We start from the raw sequence: 16889 nt of genomic DNA on the forward strand, positions 1-16889 counted from the left end.
GCTCTCTCAGAGGCAGGGATCCCCAAACTGGATTTGTTCAACATTCACCACCCTTCTCGAGACACAAACCCCTCCTCCTATGTCTTATTATCAATATTCTCCCTATTCCTATCTCCTCTCTGATTTCATTCTCTTCCTCTTCTCTCCCAGAATGCCTCATAAGTAGGATTCAGCTAAAACTTCCCAGCACACAGCAGCAGAGGAGACTCTGAAGACAGGCACGTGGCTCATCACAGTGAACCTGCCCTGCTTTTGGACAGCAGAAAGGAAAGAGGCCAAAGACTGGGGGAGCTTTTCTGCACAAACACAAGCCAAGTAACAGGATACCTTCAAAGGAGATGTGAGCGCCCTTCTCCCACTGAACTGAGTGTGAAGCCAGTGCTCCACTCTGCAAGCAAACCCTCTGCAGGCACAACACGAGGCTGTGAAAGCCCTGCAAGACTTTCCACTAGTTTTGGAGACAGCTGAGCTAGTCCATAACAGAAAAGACAAAACCTTAAAACTGGATACTATAAGCACACTTCAAAGTCATTCACAGCATCCTGGCATTTTACACACTTGTTTCACCTACTGCTATATCGTATTTTTTGGCTTTCTCCCAGTGTGCATCACTTCAGGAATAGGCAATACTTCCTGTCACAATCCTCTAATGGTTACTGTGGATAAAGAGGGTTTATTAAATTCATACATTAGTTTACTCCTCCATTAATATTCTTCCTGAGCACAGAGAGCACAGAAGACCTGCTGCCTGCCAAGGCAGACTGGTTATGCCAATTCCTTCCTCCTGCTCCAGTGCACAATACGGCATTGCTCAGAAGAACAAAGAGCCATTATTCCCAGCTTTTAGTCTGAGGTAGCATTGAGCACAGGTAGAAGTCAGAACTGCTGCCTGACTCGGAGCCCTTAGAAGGGGTAGTTTAATCTATCATCAAGTACAGGACATGAAACTATTTTCATTACTATCTTCAGAGAGATAATCAGGGTTGAGCTCAAAAAGATGGACTGGAAAGGAAGAAGAAAAGTCTAAGGACACTGCAGAAAGGCAGCCAGAGCACATCTGAGGTGATGAAGGGCTGAACAATAGCTTTATGCTAATATCAGCAGCTTGTTCCTTCTTCACTTTTGCCCTCCCTATTTACTTTGACTGCTTGGGGGTCAGACTACTTCATTCACTCAATTTCAATACCAACAGTTTAGATTCCTCTCAGCAGGGAACATTTTGGTGCTTTCTTTTAAATGAAACCAGCAAACCCAGCGTTCATTGGCAAATCTCTGAACGTCTGTTACCAGATGATAACATGTGAGTGAAGCTGTTCTCTCTGTGGTATTATTTTCATTCTACTCAGCATTAGACTGGAAGAATAGGAATCAGTTCCTTAGGAAAGCAACAGCTCAGGTCTACTTCAAGAGGGGACAATATTTCAGAGAAGAAACCCCTTGAGCTAAACCTCTCACATTAGTTGCACAAAATCAATGATCAGAAGGCACTGCAGAAACAGGTATTTTCATGTAGCTACAGTACACTCCATCATCCCTTCTTGTAAATCCATAGCCTTAATGCTCCCTGGCTGAATCCCACATAAACACTGCATAGCTAGTTTTCCAGGATTATCTGGATGCTGAACAGCAGCTCAAGCCTATTCTCATGAGGAGTAATATTTGCTCTCTGAAGTATCCCCAGAAATGAGTTTAAAGTTGTTATTACAATTTGATGAGCAAAACAATATGGTCTGTTTGAGCTTTTGAGACAAATAAAGTGCAAAGATGGAAAACAAATCTGGAAGCAGAACTGTGACCTCCCTGTGCTTGCTGCTGGCTAATAAATCCCACAGAAGAGATTTTTAGAAGGAGTAATAGGAATTTGTCCAATCTACATTCCCCAACGGAAGTTAAAAAGGTCACAATTTGTTAAGGAAAGTTTATCCAGATAGTTTAAAAAAAGAAAAACCCCAAAACCTAATGTTAATTTCTTAAATGACAAATGTAATCAATTATTTGAGTTACATTGAAACAACAATACTAACTGCAAGTTGCTGCCAATAATCCTACAGGTACAAATGTCAGAGCTGCCTTTATTTGCTTAAGAGAAGCAGCAATAAGACTCTTACTGTAACATTCACCATGAGCTCCCTACATCAATCTGTACTCAAAATCCAATCTCCTCCCCACAAATAGCACTAACGTTCAGATATATCATACTTTGAAAACAAAGGAAAGAAATCATTGCACTCACAGCACTTGAAGGGTTCTGTCCTGTCCTGTAAGATCTGTGAACAGTCATTCACTGAAAACAAAAAGTTCTTCCTAACAAAATCCAACAGGATTGGGCTGGAAGTTGCCCAGCTCTGCTGCACTGCTCCCAGTTAACAACAAAAGAAACCCAAGTCAAGCACACGCTGTTGGAAAAGCATCCTCAACCTTGCAACCTCTTCACTTCCAAGATAGTAACATCCTTTACATCCCGTTTCTTCTCTCAGTGACTTCCTCCACGTACCATCTCCTTTACAAGGCAGGTTCTGACAGCAGAATTCACCCACTGTTATCAAACAAACTTACCCCCTTCAACCTCTTTTTCCCCAGGCCGCTGTCTCCAGCAGATCTGGAGCATGCTCCATTTTCTACTTGGCTGTATTTGTCTCTAAAGAAAACTTCTCCCTGCCAGCACAATACCTCATCTGCTTGAGAACATCATCACAACAGCATACCTTGGAGCATTCCATTTAGTTGTTCTTCCTGACTAGCTGGCCTGGCAGCTATTCCATGTGCCAAAAGCTTCTGCCCTCACTTAGAAAGGAAAAGGCCTGCACAGCAGCTTCGAAGAGTCTCTTTCGTCTCAGGTCAGACGCAGGAAGCTTTGCTTTATTAATATAGAAAGATTTAGCTGGGTCTGGTATAATGTGCTTCAAAGGCCACCCTGACTGTGCTAATCCTGCCCTACTGCATATCTTGCTGCCATGGAAATGATTAATTTATTTACAAGAAACTCAATGAGCTGCAGGCTTGTTGTTGGCTTTGTGGGCTTGATATTTTAGGGAGGGAAGGAAGGTTAGAAGCCCTAAAGGCTTTAGGAAGGCTTAGAGTACATTCAGGTTAACTACTGCTCTTGCCAGCTCTTCATGCACATGAACATCTAGGTGAAGTACAAAGCATCCAGAAAGGTAATTTTCTGTATCTTCAGGTGTTGGCAACTTCAATGTAACTGCAAAATAAGCTCTTGAAACTAACTCAGGAGCAAACGTTAAATATTCATTACGTTGCCCTCTCAACCCTTTGGAAATACCCAGGCTTTAAACAGAATTCGAAGGAAGTGCTGCTCTCCAGCAGGTTTTTAAGCTGTGACTATCTGCAAGCCCAAACAGATCCACTGAGATCAATAAGCTAAATAATCTGTTGGTAAACACGGCAAGTGTTTAAGTATCTCCAGATACTTAAGCTGGATACTTAAGCTCTCTCTCTCTTAAGAGAGATACTTAAGCTCTCTCTTTGCTGTTTCAATTCTACCTGCAATTTAAGAACATCACCTTGCACCTTATTTGCTTTAGCTGCAGATCTCTCTGAACCACCAGAGATCTGTAATCTTCTTGTTCTCTGACAACAGGAATCTGTAATAAGTTTTCACAGCTCATTTGGCTCAACAACAGCTCTAGAGATAACGTTCAGAGAAATGCTGTCACTGCTGCCAGGAAAGGGAAGAATATCCATTTTGACTGAGTTTCCATCTTTTAAAAGGGATTTTGAGCTGAGAAATGTATTGGCTTATTAACCTTTTACGGAACAACAGAAATATCTGTAGAGATTAACAAGGATGTCTTGACATGGAGAGCTTTTTTTATTGCAAAAAGCAAGGAATAATTCACATTCTGTCTGCACAAAAAGAAAACAATAATGAAGAAGTCATAAATACATGGCATCCCAGCCTGCCTTTGCAACGGCATTAACTTGGGTGAGTTCCTGTACTGCTCATCGGCCTCAGACTGTGCAATTACCTAGGAACTCCTTTACCACTCAGCTTTAGGGAAGGGTATACTTATTAGGAATCTCTGCTGAAAGTATTCTGTTACAATATTCACACCCTTACTTTATAAATAGGCAGACAGTTGCACATTGCTTTGATCTTAAAATGTAATCATTCTTGCTATTAAAAGGAAGGAACAGGAACAGAATTTTTCTCTTAATGGCAGCTTAGAGAGTGGCCCCAATAACTTAACTGGTTTCTCAGAGCAGTGATTGTATGTGACATGATGCTCCTGGTGAATTATCAGTGCTCAGATCATACGTAGCAGTGGGAAAAAGGGGAAACATCCATCAGCATGTTTCAGGAAAGCTGTCAGCTGGGAAGCAGATGCAAAGAGTATGCAACAGCTCAGCCATTGTGCCAGTGCCCTACCTGCTTGTGTTGTCATCATCATCAGAGTCAATGAAGCTGCTGGATTCCAGCTCACTGCTCATCATGGTTGAAGAGCTGTCATAGCCAGGGGGGTGCTCACGGTGCCGGTCCAGTTTTGGATGGCCATTGATCCGAGGGACTGTAAGACAAAATAAATGGAGTGTTACCAGGGAAGGAAGGGAGGGAGGGAGGAAGGAAGGAAGGAAGCAAGGAAGAAGTGGCACTGTGAGAGCAGGCATTCACACTGACAGCTGCGGACAACTCCGCAGGAGCATCCTTATGCTGAAACCAAGCTCTTTGCAGACCCTGATTTCATTCAGCAGCTGGAAAGCCTACTGCTCTGGCTGGCTGTGTGCCTGCCTGCCTGCCTTCCTTTTTCATTTGTCTATGGCTCAGTTCATGAGTAAACCATAAGCAGATCAAGGAAGAAGCAGCAGGCATGAACAAGTACTGACATGGAATCAGCACATCAGTTGGGATGGTCATGGGAGGTTGATATCATATGAAGACCTTGCAAAAGCAGCAGATAACAGTTTGAGTTTGGTAGGGACAGGCCTAGCAGCACAGAAAATATTAAATTTGGTGAATTCTAGTAATATCTCACCCACAAAACCACCCTTCCCTCAACATGTGCTTTGTGTTCCTGTCCCATACCTACACCACCTTGTCTGGGCAGTACAGCTGTATCAAAGTCACATTGTCTTGGCCATTCCACACACATAATATGCTTCAGAGCAATTTCTTACTAGTCCCTAGCAGATGTTGTCAGACACACAAACATGATAATGCAGACAATCCCCTCAGTAAGAATGCCATTTACTTGAAGGCAGCAGTGATTCATCTTTTTCTGGAGATATTTTATGCATTTCCCTTTGCAAAGCAAACTCCTCTGCCTGCCTCCTTCCAGGGACCTCTCATTACAAGAGCCATAATCTCTAAGTGCTCCATTTTGCCAGGAATGTTCCTTTCCCTGAACCAAGAAAGGCTCAGCTTGATAAGGCACCTGGTCAAGAAATAAACATAACAGGCTTCCAAGACAGGCTGATCTTGGAAAACACACTCTCCAAAGCCACAACTCCCTCCCAGGCCCAGGGGATTGCTCTTTAGTAACAGAACAGAAAACCTTCATACAGGAGCAATGTCTGCTGTGCATCATGTACACACTGAAAGTTAATTGACTATTAATATGGTCTGAAAAACCAGGAGCCACCCCAAATACCTGGCTGTGAAGTCCTCCATGGTTTGCCTTCACTCCTCTCTTTCAAATAGCTCAGCAGTGAAATAAGTGATTAGTTTTCTTCCTGCCCGAGGGATGTGGGCCTAATTATTTATGTCCACAAAGGGTTTTAAGAGAGTCAGTAAAAGGTAAGACATATATAAGATCCTATCTCAATTCTTCATACATACATCTAAACCATTCCTTTCTGCAGAGCGAAACAATTGAGTATCTCTACCAGAGGGTGTAGAAACAGGTACAGGTATTCATGGCATCATAACTGAGGAGGTAATGGCTATATTGCACTGCTCCTCCTCAGCGTGGACAGGCAGCTTTGACTTCTGAGGGTCAAGGTCGAGTCTACATCAAGTTCCATTCTACAGAATCTACAGAATCCCTGAGTGTTCAAGCCCAGCTACTCACCCAGGCTAACCCCAAGGGATGCACTACTAACTCTGAGGACTCACATGGCTGGAATGCCACAAACTGTGTCATAAAATCCACTTGAGGGTCTACGGAACACCAGTCCTGAGGGCAATGGAGATGCACGGTCCTATTTCCATATGGTAACAGAGCTTGTGCCCAAGAAATCAAGGACAGAGTCAGTGCTGCAGCCTATAAATCCCAAGGAACACTCAAGAGTAATGGGTCCAACAAGGCAGGATCAAATTCAAGAGACTGGGCAGCATCCAGCGGAGGATTTTATCAATCCTGCTATACATCAGTATGGACATAAACTCCCCAAACCCAGTGAGAACCACCCAAACTTTCACATACCCTTTATATCCAGTGTGCATTACCTCATTTTTACACCACGTACCTCAGTTTCTCTACACAGAATAAGGGCACTGACTGCTTAGAAACTTCAGTTGAAATGAGTGTTAATACCTACAGCAATACACGTGGGGCTGTGCTTCTGGGTGGCATCTGACTGGTTCCAGTGGCCTCATCAGGGGGTGACACCACTTGTGACAGTATCTCCTACTGGGAGTGGGACTCAGAGGGGAACGCTGCTGTGAGTGGAGCTCCTGCTGCGACTGGCTCCTACCAAAACACTTCAACAAGGTGGAAGTGACCATCTCCCTGCCCACACTGTGCCCACTTCAGGGGATCCCCAGCGTGCACTGTGACTATCACTCTGTCCAAGTCCAACAAGCACATCCAGATGTCCATGGAGCTTCCCACAAGTAGTTATTTTTCACGCACAGTATGAAAGAAAGAGAGACTTCAGGGCTCCTGCTGGGACACTGGAAAATTCCATTCCTGAAGACTCAAAGATTATGAAAAACATATCTATTTTAGCATGCTTTTCCTCCATGACAATCCCAAGGAAGCCTGTGCCCAAGAGGCAGCACATTTTGTAAGCATCTTGAAGGACTGGGGAAACAGAACAAAACTCATTTGCACTGACTTTGCCATTTCCACAACACACTTTGTAACCGTATCTGCTGGGTACAAGGCACCTTCTTCCATGGATCAGTTCTGAAAACCCAAGTGTTTTATAGCCACATTTTAATGGGATCCTGTAATATGACATAGCTCTTTAGCCCAATAAACCACATATAAATAGACCTTTGGAATTTGCATAATTACTTGTTAGAATGGAGTCAGGCTAATAGAGATTATACTGATTTGGGGCTTCTTTTAAATTATCTCTTAATGTATTACAAAAATGGATCTCAGATATAAATACATGGCTTTACAGCCTGTTATTAAATTCCTCTTATTTGGAGACAGAATTGAAGGAATTTTTCACTCAGGAATAAAAAGCCCTGGGACAAGCACAAACCAGATACCACATGGCATTCATTTGTTAAGATGGGACATGCACAAAGATAACCCTTCCAAGCGGTATTACACTGGTGCCACAAACCTTTTCCAACTCCCCATTTCCCTGGGAGTTTTCCATTAGTGTTTCTGGAGTTATTCCTCACAAGCCCAAGGGATTAAGATGATGATACTCCGTGTAAATGAGCGTTTGCTTTTAGCGTCATTAACAGCAGCCAGCTTTAATATTACAATGGTCTCAGCACTCTCATGTGGTGTTACCACAGATGCTAAATTAGCACCTCAAATGCTAAATTTAATACAGATTTACCACATTTGTTCAAGATTTTGAGCCGAGCTCTTCACAAAGGCAGTTGTAACTTCACCCGGGTCAGTTTGGTCACCCGGCTCGCAGGCTGCCTCGGTTATTATGGGTTACTTTGGTGTCCATGAGTCGGTGGTTTCTAACAAGTCTCTGTGAAGTTGAACGCTTCACAGGGAGCAGCATTTTGATCGTGTACCTTTGCTCCTGGCAGAGTTCACTGTCCTAATGTCAAACGATCTTCTGCACCCCCTCTCTCCCCACACTGCGGTCAGCTTCAGCCTCACAGAAACCACTTTGATCCTTATTCTCCTTCAGAACACCTTCTCCCGCCGCCGCCATCCACCCTCAGCCCTGTGTTCTTCCTCTCCCACTCCTCCATGGGCAATACTCACCTCACAGCCTGGCCCTCAGTCCCTGGGCATCACCCCAGCTCCGGGAGCCCCGGGCTCCCCCCCAGCCCTTGACCCCAGAGTTGATCCATCCAGACTGGGAACAGCTCACAGAAGCAACACCCTCCCCCTCTAACAAATGCCTTCAAGGGGTGGGCAAGTGACATCCAGGCCTTGAACGAGCTGGGATAAGTTATCCGAGTGGAAGCAAGGCTATCCTGACAAATGAACCAAAAGGGATGGTCCTGCTGACAGGGGATGTGGAGATGCAGAGTGTTGTGTCTGCAGTGTACGAAGGAAACACACAAAGCTTGTGTTTGAGGGTTGTCAGTTCAGGAGATGTGCCAGCAAGAATAAGTGAACAGAACTTTGTCCCATCGCATCTAATGGGGAAGGAAAGCAACTTCTCACATGTAAAGCACTGCCAGGGGAATCAGACCACAGCAGCAGGCGCCATACACTGCTCAGAAGACACAGGTTTACAAGGTATTTCACACAGTCCTTGAATCCTTCACAACTATTAGATACGAGAGAAGTGAAAGGCAGGGGCAAGCTGGAGCATGGCAGCAGTGACTATGGTCTGTCTGCCTGCCTGCCGTGGCGCAGTCTGACCCATGATCTTGCTGCCCGTACCTGAACGCTGCTGCCGGGTCCAAATACCACATCAGCAGAAACTCCCTGGCACCTTTCAGCCTATTCCAAACAGCCAAAGCAACACCCAAACCGCTGCTGATGGATTTACAGAGGGAAATGGGAAAGGACCTTGCATCTGTGCCTTTGGAAACACGGCGATAGCAACCAAACTCGGTCCCGCTACAGAGATGCAAATGGAAGACCCCAACAAAGGGAAAACCCAGACCTAAATCCCTCCCTTTTCCTCTTTAATGTTTCTAGATAGACTTAATTAAACATACTATCATTATTACATCATTATAATTACATACATTTATTGTAGAAATATATATTTTTAAAGGCTTTTGATTAGCAATGTGTTGTTATACCTACATAAACTTCAATTTATGGCTTTTCTTCTATCACTCAATATAAGCCAAGAATGGAAGTGAATTCTTCTTTGAGCACTGTGAAAGGTTCACTTTGTTGTTGCCCCAAAAGCCAGTGCACAGCTGGATTCAGCTGGAACTGGAATGAGTGAACAGATGTGAGGTGAAGCGAAGGGCTTTTAGTCCTTTGCAGATGTGAAGAGAGTTGAGATCAACATCCTTACTTCTAGATATCCCAACTAAAATACAGCTGGTTGAGAATACACTGGATGAGAAGAGCTCCCTGTACTAATAATACCTCCTGTTTACATTTTTCCTTTCCCTTTTTCCAGCTACATCTTCTCTGTTCAATTTTAAACAGAAAAAAATGGGTCCAACTTCACATTTCCTGTTTGAACTAGATCTTCTTTTAGATGCAAACACACTTCAATTTTAACAGTTTTATACCTCCGAACCAGCACCAGGTAGCCTTGAGTTCACAGGGAAGGCTTCCTGCGTAACTAAGGTGTGCATTTAAATCCATAAAGTTTTGGTCATCTCTCTAACCCAATTAAAATCCCCTTTCCTAAGCGTTTTTGTCCAATTTAGCCACTTGTTTTGGGGGTTGAGGGTCAGGAACCATTATCATGGAGTGAGTAATTTTACAAACCATGATTGTAAGGGTTTTATTCATAAAACACTCCCAGGTATCCAAATCCTTGGTCTAAACAAGAACCATTCTCTGCTCTGGTTCAATGTCTGTCCCACTAATAACCAGGGACTTTCTGCCCTGCTGACCCCTGTTCCTGTTTCTTCATTAGAGGATGACAGAGTTCACTGAGACTGCCTGACAAAAGCCTTTCAATGTGTCACAGAGATTAGAATAAAGCATAGCCTAGGAGGGTAAAATATGTCCTCCTTGACTTTTATCAACAGCAGAGTAGGCCCTGCCTGAGGGACAAAAGCACATCAAAGTGCTAAATCAAATAAGCCTTGAGAGTGGAAGAGTAGAGCAGCATCTGCTCAAGGAAGCTGTAAAGAGGGTTCCGTGACACTGCTGAGAACAAAGGTGAGAGCATCTAGGGAAGAAGTCACAGCCAAGCTCCCAGTTAACAGAGAGAACAACAGAGCTTCCAATCCCCACCAGTGCAGAAGGGCTTTCCCAGTTAGTAACAGGAAATACGTTACTGGCAACCCCATCTGTGCACTCGCTGTTGTGTGCAGGGGCCAGAGTCCCTGCTACAGGAATAGGGAATTAGGGAATTGTCCACTCCTGCTTTATGCTCATACCCATCCACGTGCTACATCCTGATTTGTCTAGTGTTTGAAGTTCTTAGGAACTCTTCAACAGCATCTCTAACCACTGTGCAGTGCTACTGGAGAGAGGCTTCTAGACACTGCCATAGGACAGATCGTAGAGTCATTATAGAATGGTTTGGGTTGAAGGGACCTTAAAGCTCATCCAGTTCCAACCCCCTGCCACAGAGTTCCTACCATCTCATCTCAATCTCCCCTCTTTCAGTTTCAGATGACAACCAGTAACAAAGCTCCTGCTGTCACAGTCAGTCTCATGCTGCCAGCATCCCGTGCACAGCCATCTGGTCACTTCAAACCTTTGAGGTCTCACCAACCACCTCATGGCTGTTTATACCTGACAAAGTCTTTAAAGACCAGCAACTGCTGGAGCTCAATTTTCAGCTGCCACTGTTAAAGCTCCCATTTTTGTAGTCCCAGCCCTTTCTGTTCAGATTTCTTGGCAACGACTGGAAGCTGGCAACAGCTCCTCTTCCCAAACATTTAGGGATCTACAAGCGTGTCCACATTAAGAGCTTCTCAAAGCACAGGTCATTACCCAGCATTTTTCAGCTGCCTGCACAACAGTTAAGTTCACCCCACAGCAAACTCAGTGTTGAAACACCGGTGCCGACACTTGACATCTGCAGACTTGTCAGAAACCAACCAGTAGCTCTAAAACATTCCCCGATGCCAAAGAAAAGCTGTCCCTTAATTACATCCCTAATTAGAGCCTCCACAGCCCCCTTCCCCACTCCTTCTTGGGATACTGACGTGGGAGCTTTGTTCCCCACAGCAAGGGTCCCAGGAACATGTGCCAGGCAGACCTCCCACCTTTCTAATTAAGATCCTCACTCCACGTTCACTTAATAGGACTTTGTCAACCTTCCAAAGCAATGAGGACTTTTGCTGTGGGGCTCTGACATTCTGACAGCTCAACTCTTTCATACTGATTTCATATGAAGCTAATGCCAGGGATGGATTTGCTCATAATTAGGGTGAAGAGTGATCAGGAAAAGACAAATCCCCCAATTCATACAAAAGCATCTTTGGATACAAAGCCTCTCCGAAAAGAAACCAAGCCAGGAAGACCCCCACAATAATTTCTCTGCATATGTAGCCTCCACAATACACATCATTATACCTTACTATATATATACATACACATAGAGAGGGTAACTTTGTCCATGCAGGCCTCACAGGGCCCATCTTTCACAGCTACTTCACTTTATTAACCTCAGTGAGACTACAACAGCAGTGCCAGAGCAAAAAATCTCTTCACGTGCACTCCTGGTGTGAAACTTCATGCTTTAAGTATGAGAATAATACAAGGGATTTAAGTCTAGGCAATTCCCTGCAGAAAAATCCCATCTCTGCCTGTTGATCCTTCATTGTTCCCCCAGCTTTAGTGAGCATCTGTGGATGGGAATTACAGTGTGCTTTGCAGATGGGACATCATGCACCGTTCTGGTTCTCGTTAGCAGAGAATGGTCTACTAAAACCTTCTGAAAAGGAACACAGCAAGCTGTGTTCCATGAAGTAAGCTGTAAACCAGGAGAAGCTGGAGACCCTGCAGACAAGTGCTCTGCTACAGGTAGCAGGTTGGTGCACAAATAACCAAAGCTCTAGCAGAGGAATGATCTAAGTGTAAAGCTTTCCTTAGATTTCAACGCAGCTGTAGGTCAGGTCCTGGAGCAAAGTCCAGGAAGCAGCTTCCCCTAGCACCTACTAGGCATTCCGTTCAATTTGAGCACATACTTCAACTACATAATTGAGGTTAACCCGAATCACTTGGATTTAAGCACACTTCCTTAAAGTTAAGCAGGTGCTTAAGTGATGAAAGAGCCAACAGCATACTCAAGAGCATTCCATGGCTGATGAGGCCAGGAACAGGCTCTGCTGATGCTGTGTGCTTGGACAACTGCAACAGGAAAGGAAGGAAATTCCAGGTGGATTGATACCTGCCCCTCTGGCTAGCCTTCCTCTCATTCTCCTTGTACAAGGACAACTCATGCTAGGCAGAATTTGTCCAGCCAGGTCACTTCTGTTCCCTGATGCCATCAGGCGTACAGTGCTACCAGAGACAGGCTTCGGGACACTGGGATGGGACAGATGAACACCAGTTACAAAGTTCCTCCTCTTAAGCATAGTAAGACTCAGGGTGGTAACTCTTCCGAAACTACATTCCTACTCAACCTCCTCCCTATCTCTGGCAGACAGCTCACCCAGAAGCTTTAAGTTTTCCAGATCAGTTTTCCTTATGATTTTCTTAGTGCTTGTACCTGGAATGTCACACACCTCCAACTGCACATTGATGAACAGAGTTTCATTACGTGCCTGAAGCCATCACATTCTCTTTGTGGGTGTATTTCTTAAGTCAGAGATACAAGCACAAAAGCATCCACAGCTATTCACTGCCTCTGCATATAGAAGCATAACTTACGGGGCATGGGTGGAAGAGCTTGCAAATCCCCTTGCCTATGCTGTTATCACAGTGAATAATCCCTGCTCTAGTAAATCACAGCCTCTCTGCTACAAAATCCTTTTGCATTTTTAATGGGAAGAGGTGTGAAAACTTTGTCAGATTACCAGGTGTGTCCCACATCTTCTGCCTGCAGTTTGCCATCAATATTCACAATGGCCTTTGTGTGTATGTCTATAATTGCCCATTAGCAATTCAGCAGAAAGAGTTTTCCTGTGATGAGTAATCCTGCAACAATGAAGGGAAGCACACAGGCTAGCAGATGTGAACAATCCTCCCCTGGTAGCACACTGTTAATTATCAGCCATCACACAGTCTGGTTACTTCATTGTCACCTACACTCTTCAGATCAAAACTGAACACCTCAATCAAAATCAAAAGTGAATCAAAACAAAATCAAAACTGAATGAGCTCAGTTACAAACACTATGTGGTACATGCTATTGTACAGCTGGGGAGCTGACACTATTACACATATGCCTTGGTTACTCTGCACAGTAATACTTATGGAACAAACCTCTGAGTAATGCAGTGCTCCAACAAAGATCCCTCATCCTGCCTCTCTGTGAACTACGGGAGCTGCAATTTTGGTGTTATTTAAGCAAGTCTCTACAGGACAAGATCAAACACATTAACTGCATTTCCTTCTTCTGCAGGGAAAGGAAGATTTACCACTCTTTCATGCTGACAAGTGAGCACACAGCTTCTGCCCCTGAAGTACCTGTGAACCGGGTGTCACAACCTTGCTGCTCTTCTTCCATCCTTGGCCCTATAACCGTGCCCCCGTTTTACATCCAACTGTGCTCCAGACAAAGAAGACATGAAGGCTCAAGAAGTGAATAGCTTTGCTACTGTGTGATGGTAAAGAGGCCTCAAAATCCTTGTCCAGGATGAGGGTATTTCACTTCTTTTAATCTTTAAGTGGCAGTTGAGGACACAGTGCTGAGCTGTGCACTTTGGAGACATGCTTTCAACTGAAAATAACACACTGGTGGTTTGGGATTTTAAATTAAGCATTATTATGACCACAGAAACACCATGGACATTAAATAATGTATTTCATGAGACCAAAATGATCCAGCAGTTGTCCTTGCTTTATGCAGGTTAACAGAACTCACTGCTTGCTCGTACACATAGCCTGTTTCAGGTAGGAGGCCTAAACTGTTTGGAGAACAAGTAATGTTTGTGTTACTGAGAGACATGTTCTTGCCCGAGCACAGCTTAGGCCAATGGAAGAAAGAGAATATTTCTATCTAAAGGAAAAAGTATGAACTAGTTTGAGTCCTGGTTTTCCAGAACTAGCCTTGTAGTTTCTACAGCAGAAACTCCTGTGCTTGAACAATTCCATATGAGCAACCCAGACTATGGTCCTAGACCAGCCATTGGACAACCAGCTCTTTTGCCATGAATGTCCATGGTAAAACATGCACTGGCACTAGTTTAGTGTTAGAAACAAATCACCTTCTAATATTCTTCCTGTAACAAGTGTTTAACACAACACCACTACAAGATTCTGCCTCTTTCTGTGACTTCCCAAAGGAATCTGCAGTCGGGATCATGCAAAGACAGCTCTGCTCCACCCACTGAGCAACTTGCATTCACTCGGAGCCTGTTACAGGTTGGAAGGGTTAAATGAACAGACAGACCCCTGCTTCTAACCCACAGTATATATATGACTTCTGGTTTTCTAACTGGAGGCAAATACTTCGGTGGGTGGAGAATAAAGCCTGTGATGGCATCTCTTGGGCCCAAGTATTCCATAGTTTGGACCATTTTAAACTCAATGGGTGGCACCTATTAATTCTTCATTAAGCCTGGAAATTCCTGTCTGGCAACAAATGAAAAACCAAGCTTACTTTGATGTGCAGACTAAAGGCAAGAGATGAAGTTCTGTATTTACCTGTGTGCTTTGGGTCTATTTATGTATAAAAAGAAGATCCTCAGAGCCAACGTGCTGTAGTTCTACCAGCATAAAACACTGCTGCTGATTCAAGCCTAGGGAATCAACTGGAATTATTTCAGAGGATTGTGGCTCAGAGCTTGCAATGTTAAAATACCAAGACTCTCACACTACCTACAGTGCAAACTCCCACCACATCCTACAGATAACCTGTTCTACCTTTACATGAGCAAACTTCAGTAACGGAGGCAGCCTAGCCATGAGCTCAGCATTGGGTGTTGTTATTCCTCTCCAAGCTAATCATCCTCTTAATGCTACAGAAAGTTCTGTAGTCAAAAAGAATCTCTCTGCCACTTTCCTGTAGGTTGCCCACACCTCTTAGAAAACACTGAGTCCCAAAGCAATTATCAAGCTATTCCATTCAAATGATAACAGCGAGAAAGCAGCAAGAATGCAGACCCAGCTCTGCAGCATTCATGCAGAAACAGTTGTTGCTCTGGAAGAGCAGCAAGATTGTTCTTTCTAAATGAAAAAGAGGGAAAATGGAGCAGGACTCACCATCCTCGTGCCCTTCTCTGTTTCTCCGCCGATGCCTCTCTCGCCGGTGGCTGATAACTGACTCTGTCCCTGTTTCATTGTCCAGGCCATCCCGGCTGCTGGCAGCATTAGGGCTGTTGGAGAACAAAGAGGAAGAAACACTGGAGTCATCTCTTCTTTTCTTTCTGATATAAACTGTTGCAGTCATGAGCAGGTTGGTTTAGAAGCCACACAACCATGACACAGATTAGCTGCAGTCCTGCTGCAGCACTGCAAGCTCTGCTCGCCCCAAAACCACCTGAAGGGTGAACAGACAGGTCAGTATCAGTGCCCTGAGACACAGGGAGTGTCAGCATGACAGTGAAAAGGCTGCCACAAGACTGCTGCATGAAGCTTCCATAGGAAAAAGCCTACTGATGGGCTAAGAGAAGGGATTGTTTTAGCATGTGCTGAGGTGACAACCGACTACAAGACAGCTGGAGCTGCTAACACACCTGCAAAGGAAATGGGATTTCAGCACAGTCCCAAATTCATGATCTTAAAGTTATCTTAATAGCATAAATTTGCAGCTTATCTGCCTAACACAGGAACAAACAGATTACACTGGTGTTTGGAAGAACAAACCTTGTTGACCTGAACACTCGTCTCAGCCTCCAAAACCCCCCAGGTTCCTGTGCCTCAATCGAACCCTCCCATGCTCAATGTGAAGATCAGAGATCCAAGAAATACACACGTGTATGTGCTCCTCTAGTAATGCCAACAGACAACATGTTCTATCAGGGGCTTATTCTCAAACCTGTCAATTGAATTGCCTTTTCTATAATAATCCAAACCAAAGCCAGTGCTGCAGCTCACTTCCTTAGTGCTGGGTCACCCCAAACTGCTTTGCTTTCCTCACAAAAACCCAAGCTGGATATGCAGCCAAAGGACAAAAGCTACAGCTCACCATGGCCACTTTTAATATAGAGCACTGACCTTCAAGGGTGAAGTCCTGCAAGCCACAGCAAAGCTCAGAACAATTAAGTGGATGTCTGTGAAATGCAGAAGTGGACCCCAAGTCCTTTCCTCATGTTCTCAACACGTGGAAGCCTCACAGATACACCAGCACAGTATCAAGGTAGTAAGGGCCAGTGAAGGGCCATCATGAGCTTCAAAGCTGGAAGATCTTGATGACAAACTCAGTGGACAGATCTTTTCCATGAAGGATTCCTTCTCTCCAAGGGCTCTACTGAGAGTCACCTTCTTACTACTACAATTAACCAGAACAAAAGGTTTCAAAGAGGCGGCAGAGAATTTGTTCCTGTGGTTTAGGGCCACTTTCTGGGATGAATCTAAACACACAGCAATGACTGCTCCGTACTCCTGAACTTCCAAGCAGGAAGTTCCCAAGGAAGGGCCATTGCTCAGCTCATATAAACCAGAGTGCCTTTCACTTCTCATTCCAAGAGACAAGTCAGCTAACCACCAGTAGTAGCTGTAATACAGAACACTGAATATGTAAGACCCCTTATTTGCAACCATCTGCTTCAAGATCTCTGCTGAGAGAAAAAACCCAGTCATGTTAAAGCAGAGCTGGCTGAAGCAAAGGGGAGGTGCTCTTTATTCCCCTGCTGA

At 44.3% G+C, this 16889-nt stretch overlaps 1 protein-coding gene across 1 annotated transcript in view; it reads right to left on the minus strand.

Annotated features, from left to right (window-relative positions):
• The window catches only part of DVL1 (dishevelled segment polarity protein 1), a gene marked incomplete at its 5' end in the record, with an annotated part of 42719 nt that overhangs the window by 12109 nt on the left and 13721 nt on the right, over positions 1-16889 (minus strand). The window contains 2 exons of the mRNA XM_010013886.1: positions 4388-4526; positions 15297-15409. Coding sequence (XP_010012188.1) covers positions 4388-4526; positions 15297-15409 — 252 coding nt within the window. The remainder of the gene's footprint in view (positions 1-4387; positions 4527-15296; positions 15410-16889) is intronic.

Source organism: Nestor notabilis, unplaced genomic scaffold (assembly GCF_000696875.1).
Source record: "Nestor notabilis isolate BGI_N333 unplaced genomic scaffold, ASM69687v1 scaffold15814, whole genome shotgun sequence".
Taxonomy (NCBI): domain Eukaryota; kingdom Metazoa; phylum Chordata; class Aves; order Psittaciformes; family Psittacidae; genus Nestor; species Nestor notabilis.